We start from the raw sequence: 13,320 nt of genomic DNA on the forward strand, positions 1-13,320 counted from the left end.
TTGATATATAATTTTGGTGGGTCAATCTGTGATGATGAGCTGTGTGTATTGAATAGTGTAAAATAATGCACATTTTTACTTGGTAAATTGACTAAGTGGAATGGTTGTGGTCTAACAAAGGGGTCCATGTGTTTTGCTTTATAGCTCTTGTCTGCATATAATATTATATTTATTTTAATAATGGCTTATGTCCATTGAAAGAAGATGGTGATGTAATATTTTATTAATTTATTAATTAAATGTAATATTTTAGTAATGCATTTATATGTGTGTGCAGGACTTTGAATGTGGATCAACCATTTGATATGTCTATTCATCATGGAGGGGTATTCATTACACATAGTGACACACATGTTGAATATGCTAGAGGGACTGAATCAAGGGTCTCAGATGTTGATCCTGACACTTTTGTTGTTTTTGATATGCCTAAGTATGCCAAAGATCTTGGTATTACGAATGTAGCAGAATTTTTTTACCGAATTCCTCATATGGAACTTCATAATGGCCTATTTCCATTGAAAAAAGATGATGATGTTAGGGCTGTACGTGACTGGTTAGAATTTTCACCTGAAAGGTTAGTACACATATATGTGGAGCATGTTGAACAAGCTATTAAGGAAAAAGTTGATGGGGATCAAGGTAATGAAGGTGATGATGAGCATGAGTTTCATAAAGAAGTTGATGAAGGAGTTGGAGTAGATGACAATTTTTTTGATGAGGACCATGCTGATTTGGTAGGTGACAGTGAATTTGATAGATATGAACGACCATCCTCCCCCATTGACCCATCCACTTACATTGCTCCATCCAGGCATCCCTTGTAAGCATGTGGTTTCAGCAATTGCTTACAAGAAAAAAAAGGCAAAAAATTATGTGCATCACTACTACAAGGTTGAGACTTACCTTAGAACTTACTCACATCTTATCCAACCTACCAATGGTGAGGAGTTTTGGCCAAAGGAAGCAAGTGATAAGATTTTGCCTCCGAAGATGCTAGTACAGCCTGGAAGACCAAAGGAGAACAAGAGGAAGAAAGCTGCTGATGAGGCATGAAGGATTTCACATAAGTTGAAGAAGTCATCTACCGCACAAAAATGTACCAATTGTGGACAATTAGGTCACAACAAAAGAGGATGCAAAGTACCCCCCCCAAATCTAATGATGCTAGTGAGGGCCAGACTGAGCAGAGACAAGGAGCAACATCTACTATAGGGAGACAAAATCATGTATTAATACATGCTTATTGCTAACTAAGTTTTGGTACATGCTACTTATTGTAATTACTAACTGCAAATTTTTTTAGCTTGTTGTAGATTAGGAGAACAGGAGACAATCATGTGTTTATGGGCTTAAGAGTGGAAGAGGATTGTTGCCCATCAAGTGTTGCTGGAAGCCAATCAACTATAGTACATTCCATACTATATTATATATATTGTGCTTATTATTTGCAAATTGCCAATATTTGGTCATTTAGTTTGTTGTGCATGCATACTTACCATGTTTCTATTATTAAAGGTCTCAATCCAAACAAGTGCTGCTGGAAACAATGGAGTTGATAGATCTAGAAAAGGTGTCGGAGCTGGTGTTGGAAAAGGAAGAGCTGGAAGTGGAGCTGGAAAAGGTTGAGGAGCAACAACAATAGTAGTTTGTAGGACCATTAATTGTTACAACCTTTTTGTGGTCACTGTTTTGTAAAGCTTTTCATAAGCTTATATGATGGTGATACTGGACATAAGTATCCTATTTTGCGTTGGTCAATAATTTATAGAAACTTTATGAGAACAATTGTTAGCTGTTATGGAAGAATTATTAGTATTTTGGTCATATATTGAATATATCAGGTTTTGGCAATGTGCCAGGTAATGACAATGATTGTATTGTTAGTTGTTATGGAAGAATGATTATCATTTTGGTCATATATTGAATATACAAGGTTTTGGTAATGTGCCAGGTAATGACAGATTAGCTATGTTGTTAGTTGTTATGGCAGGTAATTCCATTAACTGTAATCATTTGTTTTACTCTATATCATGGCCATTTCATTCTACATTGAGTTCAATCCTTTGCACATACAATTCGGTACATTATACATACAATTCTATACAGTACTTAGTTGCTTTAAGGCTGTTATTGCAGATATAGGCATCATGCCAAACTATGTTAATCATGTTTCCGTCTTCTGCTTCTCTTTTCTCTATCTCATACTCATAATTCCAGCAAGCCTGTTTTACTTGTAACCAAACATAAAATAAACTCATTCTCATTGCAAATACCACCGTGTGAACCATTCACAAGCCTCCATCAATTCATACAAACAAAAAAAAGTGATAAAAATCCAACCAAAACTACATATTCAACATCAACAAAAGCAAATCCAAATTATACATATACTAAATTACTGACACAAACCATATAGTATTCAAGAACACAAGTCTCTGGGCATAAAAATAAACCCAGCCTTGTTACAAATTACAACATTCAACAACATTTGCAAACCCTTTTGGTAAACAATAATAATAACAATATCTAAATTATATTTACATCCCATATAGGAGAACACCCTAACTCCCTTATATGAATTGCACTGACTCAAGAAAAAAAAAAAAAAAACACCCAAAACCCTATTTTTCTTTGCACTTTGACATGAACATTGCACCATTACACTCAAAATGCATTGTTGTTCAGAGAGTCATTGAACACCAGTCCTCCAAAAAACTGATGATGTGACCAAAATTTTGAATCCAAAATAGATTTTTGAACTCAAAAACTCTACAAACTATCACCCATTTTCAAGAACAATGCAATTCCAAATCCAATTTTTTTCAAGAACTACAATCCAGGCACCAAATCCAATTTTTTTCGAGCCGCCCCCTTAGCTTCATGTTTTACTTGTTTCCGCAACTTTCTCTTCTCAACCCGTTCATGATTTGGATCATAATCTCTACCCTTAACAAAGCTGCAAGACGACATGACAAATTTTCAGTTCCAACCAGTTTCTGCCTTAATGGGATCCCAAACAAATCCATCACCCAAAAAATCTAACAAAAACCCCAAACATTATGGCATCCAGCAACAAAAATCCGAAATAAAAAAATGAACAAAAACCTCAACAAACTCAAACAACAAAAGCCCCAGCAAACCCAATAAAAAACCCAAAATTCCAATCCAGCAATGGCAAGAAAAAATCCAAAAACAGAGAGAGAAAGAGAGCCATAGAGAAGAAAAATAACTTGGCCGTACCCATCACCGCCGCTGTTGCGGCCTTGGAGCTGACCTGGAGCCTTTGATGAACTCACTCACCGCCGCTGTTGCTGCCTTGGAGCTGACCTAGTTCACGATGCAAGAGCTGGTTGCAGAGCCAATGCGGTGGTCTGAGTTCATAAGGGTTAGGGATTTTGAGGACTGGGTTTAGTTAAGGGTTGGGTTCGTGGCCGTGGGTTTAGTTTTTAGAATTTGAGTTCATAAACGTGTCGTAGACCAAAGCAAGTGATTGTTTTCTCATTGGGCAAAACGGTGTCGTTTTGCAATTGCCAAGTCATCTGCCATTTTCCTTTGCAACTGTGTCGTTTTGAGCTTATTTGGCAACCAAAAAAAAAAAACACGTCAGCAAGATGACATGGCAGATAACTCCAGAAACTAACCAAGGGGTGATTTGCTAACGGGACCAAACAATAGGGTGTAAAATCAAAGATCTGAAACGTTGGGTGTAAAATCCAATCACCCCCAAACGTTAGGGGTGTACTTTGCAATTTACCCTAAAATAAACAAATAATAACATAAAGCTATAATAATATTATACATTAAGTCAACAAAATAAAAACATATATATATATATATAATGGTGCATTAATTTATGCTTTTATTTTAATCTCAATTATAAACAATTTAATATTGATATTTGAACACTTTGTACAAAGAAATTATATTCATTGGGTGCTATGAATTGATAATATTTATAATAGTTGGATCAGAAGCTGGTGGATGCATAAAATCACACAACATTTTCCTTTACTAAAACATAAAAAATTAACATGTAGTAAAATCAACGTGTATCAACATGTATTCACATCTTAATTTTCTCACATACTTCTAAATCGAACCCAATATTCCATGAAATCCCATAAGAGCATCAAATTCCAATTGTACTCTTATCAAATGATATCAGAGTATCAATCCTTAATCTTCGAAGGTAGAAGAATTGCATAACTTGTTGAAACCATTGCATCCCAATCAAGAGAAATTGAATCCATCAACAATCGGATTGATGATATCAAATCTTTATTTTAAGGGTGAGGTTTGGGTCTAGTGTCCAGTTGTACTGGACCCGTTGAGATTATAACACGTGTCCACTTTTGAACACAAGTCACCATATTAACGGATCTAGTGCACTACATACACTGGACCTAAGCCTCACCCTTATTTTATGACATCAAAGAGGCTTGGCAATCCTCGTGAGAGACCAAGGAGTGAAAAGACAGTAAGAATTTATTGTTGATTATGAGGAGACTTTTGCACTTAATACGTAAAAACCGATCAAGATCGAGTTTCCTAAATTCAATGGCAAAGGCCCTTTCACTTGGATCTACAAGGTCAATGATTTTTTTTTCATTAGTACAACACTCTGATGTACCAAAGAATCTTCAAGGCCTTATTCTACATGGAGGTAGAAGCTTTATTATGGTTTCAAGATGCGAAAAGCTCAGACTTATTCACAAATCAGCTGGAGAAATTTGTAAAAGCCTTGCAAACCTAAATGTAGCATTTTCTAATTCTAAATCCCTCGTCCAAGCCCTCAAATCAACAATTATTCACATTATTTTTCACGTACAATTCCATGAGACCCTAATTTTCCCTTTGTCCTTTATCAAAATTCTAGTTGAAATTTTAGAAGAACACTAAACCCCTATTGTGTTCTTATAAGATAATCTTGTATTCATACCTTTTCTTAAGGCCTCGCTTCCGTTTTATCATTCTACAAACATATTACATCGAAATAAATGGAGCACAATTTAATTTTCATTCATAATTATTTTGCATCACATAATTTATCATTATAAATAAAAGAAAGTAGCATTGCAAGAATGTTGAGAATGTGAATCTAAATTTGAACATAATAAGATAATGAATGAGTTGCAAGTAATTAATGACCCCACATTCTTTACAGCAATGCCATGCACAACAAATATGACTAATCAATATTCACAAGGCAATTTAGCCACAAAAGACCTATGGGTAAATTATAAAAGAGTATCCCTTAAAGGCTCAAACACACAAGAATAATTAGAAGTCTACAAAAGACAGATGTCAGACAAATAAAGACGGGTCGACATAGTGTTTTTCTTATTGTCTGAGGCAGCTAGAGACACCTGCCCTAACAAATATATTGAGGTGTAAAACAATACAGGTTGATAAAACATGCAAAGTGAAGAATGGCTGAAGATACCTTAACTAAAAGAGATAACATGCATGCTATACGTGTCTGTCCCTTAACCAACAACTCTCTCCTATAAATACCAGCATCTCCGAGTCGCCACTTCAGTATTACCTCAAAAAAGAACCATGGCTAAGCCTATCTTTCTTTACGCTTCTCTGTGCCTTCTTGTGCTCTTCAATGGATTCCTAGCTCAAAGAAGCTAGTAGCAACCCCTTTGTCGGTAAAATCAACACAAGTTCCCAGTGAGCCATGAAGGAAAAAGAAGAATTTTCCCCAGTGGACCACACATTACTAAAGACTTCCTCGTAAGTCACAATCAACAACACACTCTTAGCAAGTTACCATCCCTAATAAACTACATACCAAGAAGACTCCCCCATGAGTCACCAAAACTTCTCAACAAACCATATTTCCCAGTAAGTCTTTCATCATCCCTAGTGGATTATTCACCCAGGACTCCCTCGTGAGTCAAAACACTAAGGTCATTTGTGCACATATCCTAAGAGAATTGAATATGCAAGCACCAACCACATACCAGTTGAACAAGTCATAATACAAATTTGTGCACATATCCTCCAAGAATTGAATATGCAGGCACATCATGTAGAACTTGTGCACATATCCCAAGGGAATTGAATGTGCAGGCACAATAGAAGAGGTAGAGATAGAGACAGAGACCAAGGTCACCCCGAGGCAAGAGCCTCACCAGAACAGGTATAGATAAAGATAGAGAATACAAGTTTTATATATCCAGAGGTGCAAGCCACCCAGAGAAGTTTTAGGCAAGAGCCACAGATGGACACCATAGATATATATATATATATATAGCCTCTTACACTCATAAGAGCACTTTGTTTGATTGGTTGATAGTTGTGGCCATTGGCCTTATTTGTTTTTTTCTTTTAAGTGACTCTAGGATAGTAAGTCACTTGCCTTTTACTCGAAATTGGTAAAACAAGTTCTGGGATAGTGAACTTGTTGTTGCTCGTTTCCCAAGCAACACAGGTGGGAATTTGGACATATGAATCCCATGCGACTCTGTGGAGTTGCACCCCGCCCCATATATATGTGTTGTGTGTCGTGTGCATGGGTTGGGCTCGAACCGTACGTCAAAACAAAATGTTGGTTTCCGTTAGCAAAACTCACGAATTAAAAGAGGGGTATCTGTAGAACTGCATTTTGCACCGCTTATGACTCGGGCCTTCATTCCCTAATAATGTTGGTTTAGGGCCCAATCAGATTACAAATTAACTTGAGAGGTGTTAAAATGAAAAATATAAATTTTTATAAGCAAATGAATCTATTTTTAGAAAATAAAAGGCCAAGGAAATTTTCGGCCTATGTACGCAGGCAAGGACCTGCGTACACAAGTCTAATGCATGTGTACATAGGTACGAACCTGCGCACGCAGCCTAGGTTTCAAAAAACTATGAGATGCAAGTTTTTTGCATTAAAGACTGAGGTTTGGAATGAATCTCATATCGTCTAGGAGCCATTCCAAACCCCCATTTTCAACTATATAAAGCCTTACATGTTATATTTCGAAAACACAAAAAATCCTATGGGAAAACCTAAGATTCACTAGAAATAGTGGATCAAAGAGGGATTTTTTCATAAAACATCCTTAAGTAAATTTTATTTTGATTGGGACCTTTTTCTAGTCTTAATCCTCGAGTCTTGAAATTTACTAATCATTTTTGTTTGGTTGTGAATAGATTTAACTGAAGGGAACGATCAACATACGCTAAAAGAGTTTTTGTTTTGAGGTATATGTTCTAACCTCTTTTCTTTTGTTTCTACCTTTAATCTTGCTTTTAATCTTGTTTCTTTGGTTTGTTTATGTGTTAACATGTTTGTTTAGTTTAGGTTTTAGTTGTTTTCTGTTTCAAAGCATGCTAGGTTGCTAGATTTGTTGTTCTTTTAGTTTCTATTCGTACTTTCGGGGTTAGGGTTCTTCTTAGCGTGTCTGCGTGCGCATGCTTCTGCATGGGTACACAGGCTTGAAGTATGCGTACACATACAACTGCCCTACATACATAGGCCTCTGTATGTGCTCGCATACTCATGCCCAAAAACCCTAATATGAGTTTTTCTACTTCTGTTTCTTTTTTCCAATCATATCATATGCTTATGCTTTGTCCTTTCTTTATGCTTTCTAAGTCGTTGGTCCTCTGTTTAGTTTTTTGCTTGTCTTTAAATGCTAGATTAGAGTTTTCTCTTTGTTTCTTGCTTTGATACCATGAACATGCATTGATGCCATAGGTGTTGTGATGCAGTAAGGTGAGGTAAGACATGCATTTGTATGATAAATATGTTTGTTTGATGCTTGATTTCATGTCTAGAAGTTTGAAACATATTTGATGATTAATACCTTGTTGCCATGTTCTGCCATGATTTGCTTGCTGCTTTGGAAGAGATTATATGATATGTATGCTAGGGTTTATGATGAGATGATTGTCATGATAGATGTATGCTAGGGTTGGTTGATTGCCATGATAGATGTATGTTAGGGTTTGGGATGAAGTGCCATGTTGTATGCTTAGATGTATGCTAGTGTGTGTGTGTGTGTGTGTGTGTGTTTAAGATACAATGTTGAATGTGTCTTTAATAGGATTAAGACATAGGACACAATGAGTGAAAGCCGACCCATGAGTCGGTTGGTTTCAGGTGCCTAACACCTTCCTAAAATCGTACCTAAACTCCAAACTCATACTCTAATAGTAAGATCAGTCCTTCCATGTAAAGGCGATATATTCATGGTTCTTAGACCATAAAATTAAGTGGCGACTCCTTATTTCTCCACCCCAATCCACTCGGCTGAGGTGTACTCCACAAACAAAATAGCAGCACCGACCGCACATTGCATCCACAGCCCCCTCTGTTCAGAGATATGATACGAAAGGGCCTACTGATGTAGGGAATATCCTCTCATCTTGACAACTGCACTAAGTGGAGGATATAAATAGAGTAAGAGAGGGAGGATTAGGAGGTTGGAAAATTTGGGAAGTGAAACACAGGAGTAGTAAGGAAAAAATACAACTTAGGGATTAGGACATCTTGTTCGGATTTCAAGGTAGGGGCTCGGCTATACAATCATCATCTCTGTTGAGCCAAGATCAAGGGAGTTTAGGGTCAAAAACAACAGTTTAACTCCCTCAATAACCTTTAGAGCCGTTTCTTGGACCTCCATTTTTGGATTAAGCCCAAAACGTAGAGTACAAGTAAATTGGAGGTCTAACTAGACCCAAAAGCCCAAGGCTGTTGGAAACTGACCACTACACTACATTTCCTATTCTCTCACTTTTCTTATCAACCAAACAAATGAAATTCATTTTAGTTTTTTATTATTTAATTTGTCCATCCTCCCAACCAAACATACATTGTGGAAACTTAAATGTTCTTCATCTCCTAATTTCCCAACCTCCTTGACCAAACAAAGCCGTAGACAAAGACTGGAATGCCGTTTCTATTAGGCTGCTCTGACTCAAGGTTATTTTAAAACAAAAACAAACAACTAAACGTGTATTAGTTAGTCTCAAATTTTGGGAATTATTATTTCTACCAAGTTCAGAGTTTTTTTTTTTTTTTTTTTTGGGGATGAGCAAGTTCAGAGGACTTTTCCCCTCCTTTCAACCATATAATTATATGAAGTTAATCACATTAAAGAATTTCCTACGGCTTAATGCCAATTGGGCTATAAAAATAATATCCTTATTTTGCTATCAAGAAGCCAACAAAAACCGGGCTGAAATTAAGAGACTACAATATGACAATAAGATATGAAGGAGCATTGATGCAAACCAACTAACCAAGGTTTAGCTTGTCTTATAGAATTTAAGAGATAATCATGTGATACGATAGTCATCATTTTAATTGTTAGTTTACAACCAACTTCGCAGAAGAAAATAGAAACTCTTTACTCTATATATATATATATATATATATATATATATGGAAGCTAGCTACTACTTTAAGAAGATATACATGGGCACTGTGGGTTTTGCTTTAGATCTATATAAAACCCTCTTCTTGTTTAAGGTCCCATTGTCAATGGTTAACACAATTCTCCCAGGTTCACTAATGTAGAAGGAATTCCTAACACACTCTCCCATTATCTCTTGATTTTGCAACAAGATCTTGTAGGATCCTTCATCGTCTGGAATAAACTCCTCCTTGTATGACACATCCCATCCGACAACAGTTAAATCCCACACCATTGTCACGCCGGCCTGAACACAGTCCAAAAACCAAAGAGGAAAAAGTAATCAATGTCTAGGTCCACAACATTTTTTAAAACTTTTTTCACAACTATCTCTGTTGTGATTGATGCATAATTAATTGGTGTTAGCAAAGGACCCAAATGAAAGTGACATTAGTTCAATTAAAATTGATTGTGTTAGGAATTGTGAAATATCTTGTGCTCCTAACATTACTGAAAATAAATTTATCAAAAAGAGTTCAACAACAAAGTAATTTCGAGTTCAAATGGATTTCTTTGACACATATGTAAGTGCTAAGACATTGGAATCTTACATGAGTAATTATTTAAGTACCTCTGTGACTGGAAATTCAATATGTGCAACTGAATTTGCTCTGATTGTATGCTCAGAAGCATTGTCTGCTGACGTGAAGTCATCGTCATTCTCTCTCTTGAGACCACCATATTCGACAGGAAGGTTTTCTGGGGCTATGATCCTTTATTGGGTTTTAATCAAACTAGAATTAAAAATTTGAAAATACACAGAAAATAAGATGTAATTGTAGAAATTATAATTAGTACACTCACTTGAGAAGGGTTTTTGTAGCTTTTGATGGTCTGGCAAAGACAAACTTTCTTTTAGTCCTTTGATTTATGACCCGTAAAAGCAGCACATGGGATGCATAGTACCACAATGGAACATTTATGACAATCTGTGAAAGCATAACTATAATTCTTGAAATGAATTTTCTAACTGCTAAATTAATTATCATCATATCTAGTTAAGTTATTTAGACACTTACAATTTTGTCAATGAGCTCAGGATAATAGTCTTGAAGCAGAAACATAAATTTCTTGCTAACAGAATGAAGCTCTTTCATTGCTGGCCCCGGAGAGTTCTTTAAATCTATAATTTGAACTATGGAGTTCACACCTCCATTCTTGAATCTCAGCTTTTTTATAACCTTTTCCACGTTTTGCACCTTCCACCTTAGAAACTTATCACATTTCTCTTCTGACCCAAACACTTTCTTGTACAATTCCTTGTCCTTGAAAGGCCCATAGTTTAGGAAACACGAAGGGTGACCCTCCTTATCTCTACTTATCAAGCAAACCAAATTTTCAAGATCAGAATCCAACTTCTCATCAAGAATTCCCTCAGTCTTATATTCCCTCCTCCATTTCAGTGTCTTCCAGAGCATCCCAAAAGCCTCATGAACCTTGAAATCTTTCGCTTTTAAGAATTTTAAAAGCACAATGTCGGTTCCTTCGTGGCCTTTACTTGGCAATAAAGGCACGCCCCAAAGGGTGATATCTCTAAGTTGTTCTCTTGCCCTTTTGATTTTGAAAGGTGAAAGGCTTTTGGGTGGTTTCCCAAGCAGATAATTCCCAAGAATTGCGTTTTCAACCCTGCACCGGAATTCCAATAATGCTTTCTTCTTTTTGTGCTTCATTTCAACAGAAGAATAGGTGTTTTCACCTCCTAGTTCACTTTCTTGGTCTATGTTGGTGACTTCACTTTCATTGTCCTCAACCTCATTACCATTGTTTCTTTTCCCATTTTCATTTCCATTTTTACAGTGGCTTGTGTCATTTTCCTCCGCCATTCTTGGTTGATCTAGAGCTCCTCCCTGCTGGTCAGAATTCCGGCCTGACAAGGGACTCGCCAGAAACTGGAGCCCGGAGTGGCCCCAATTCAATGGTTGGAGAGGGAGAGAGTGCTTTAATTACATACATTATCCTTCATAGAACCAAGGAAATACAACCTCTCGCGAAAAAAACTGATTAAGATTCTCTACGGTTTATAAGATAACTCTATCTTGAAGTTCTTACAATGTTACCATTTATTATTAAACGTGTAATATATCCTTAATTACTCCAATGGATGTGAAAACCGTACTAGTTAATATTTTCCATAAAAATCCATGAGACAGAAAAATCTAAACCATTCATATAATTATTAATAATTAGGATTTTAAACACGATATGATCATGTCACCTTAATAATTATATACAATCCTAATCGGAAACTTAACCAAATGAAAGCCTATTTTGACTCAGCTAAAATGAGTTTTCTTAATACCAACCGCTAGTTGTCAATTGCCAAATTTAGGATTAGTGTGTTCTGACATTAACTAAACAGTTAGTTTTGTAAGGTTTGACCTTTTAATGATCTGGCAGATATATCAAATTAGTGGCTGTAAATGTATAGAAAATGAAATACAGTTTCAAATGCTGTTACATTTTCTTTTGAATCCCTATTCGATATTTACTGCATTGGCCTTAAATTAAGGTAGGCTTTCTAATTTCTAAAATACCTGCTATTAGAGTGTTCACATCCGTCTCACCAATTTAATATTTCAGCAAAAATCTATAAACTCAATTAAAACAAGCGTGCATCAGTCTCTCTAAATTAATTAAAGTTTTTAAAGAGAATAGTCTCATCTCTATATATAGTGAGCATCTATCCTCGCTACATTAAATTTCAATGTTGAGAAAGTATTAATGCTGATATATGTGAGGAAACTGACGTGAATACTTTTTAAAAATACAATTGAGAATTTTCATATATAACATTCATTCCTTGAAAAAAAAAAACTATTTAAAAAAAATCATTACTTCGTATATAGAAGATTAATTGTATAGATTAATTTACAAATCAACTCAGTTCAGCCGTTTCTATAATAAAATAAAAAATAAAAAACCTCAATCCAGCAAAGCTTCAACCCTCTCATTAGTTCAAATGACAAGCTTGTTCATTCCCCTCCCCCACCCCCTCTCTCTTGGAAAAATCTTGTATGAGACGAACTCATAAGACTCATGTCTCACTGACATGTAGGTTTCAGGAAATGCTTTCTCCTTTCTCTCTCTCTCTCTAAAATAATCAGTTATATTTCTCCTTAATTATTGTAATCTCAATTTTTGTGTATCAAATAACCTTTTTTATTTATGCACATGCAGGTACTGCAGCAAATCTTAAAGAGTATTAGAAATAAAGATCCTTTTTTTAGCAAATTTTTCTTTTAAAGAATTTTCCTTTTAACTTTGTTTCCCTCTCTTTTGGATTTTATAACTGTCTCAGTATTTAAAAAAAAGAAACATATGTTTCACCAAATAATTTAAAACTAATTATTCACAATATATAAATTATCATATTGAAACTTTTATTTTTATTATTTTATAGTAATTAAATAACTTCAACTACATGAAGAAAAAAAATCTGGTTTTATTGCAATGAAGTTAGACATGAGTAAAGCTTACGATAAAGTAGGATGGAGTATTTTATGCAGGTTAATGGAAAAAATGGGTTTTGATGATAAGTGAATCCAAATAATTTTTGGCTATATTAGTTCAGTTTATTACTCCATCTTTGTAAATGAGGAACCTCAAGGGATTATAAAGCCTACTAGGAAACTTAGATAGGGGAGCCCTTTGTCTCCATATTTATTTCTTCTGGTTTCTGAAGGTCTTAATGATTTAATCCAGCAATTAGTGACAACAGGCGACATCAAGGGTTTCTCTCTTTGTCGGAATGGTCCTCTCATTTATTCAAAATATTCAAAAACAGTATGAACGAGCATTGAGTCAAAAAATTAATAATGAAAATACCAATCTATTCTTTGGAAAACCAGTTTCCTTGGATGTCAAAAATGCCATAAAAAATCTATTAGGTGTGATGGAGATTAAG

At 35.5% G+C, this 13,320-nt stretch overlaps 1 protein-coding gene across 1 annotated transcript; it reads right to left on the bottom strand.

Annotated features, from left to right (window-relative positions):
- Positions 1 to 9,399: 9,399 nt before the first annotated feature.
- LOC142620584 (patellin-4-like) lies at positions 9,400 to 11,368 on the bottom strand. Its single transcript, XM_075793940.1, has 4 exons — positions 10,436 to 11,368; positions 10,221 to 10,345; positions 9,988 to 10,129; positions 9,400 to 9,663 (listed from the first exon to the last, which is right to left on the bottom strand). The coding sequence occupies exons 1-4, from the start codon at positions 11,237 to 11,239 to the stop codon at positions 9,400 to 9,402; spliced, it is 1,335 nt and encodes a 444-aa protein (XP_075650055.1). The 5' UTR covers positions 11,240 to 11,368.
- Positions 11,369 to 13,320: the final 1,952 nt, after the last annotated feature.

The sequence above is a fragment of the Castanea sativa genome, chromosome 12 (assembly GCF_040712315.1).
Source record: "Castanea sativa cultivar Marrone di Chiusa Pesio chromosome 12, ASM4071231v1".
NCBI lineage: Eukaryota > Viridiplantae > Streptophyta > Magnoliopsida > Fagales > Fagaceae > Castanea > Castanea sativa.

Excerpts from the sequence above, each read along its gene's own strand:
- LOC142620584 (XM_075793940.1), bottom strand. The coding sequence starts at position 11,239 with ATGGCGGAGGAAAATGACACAAGCCACTGTAAAAATGGAAATGAAAAT. Across the intron at positions 10,346-10,435 it reads CTGAGCTCATTGACAAAATT|ATTGTCATAAATGTTCCATT; the intron begins GTAAGTGTCTAA and ends ATGCTTTCACAG. Across the intron at positions 9,664-9,987 it reads TTGAATTTCCAGTCACAGAG|GCCGGCGTGACAATGGTGTG; the intron begins GTACTTAAATAA and ends GACTGTGTTCAG.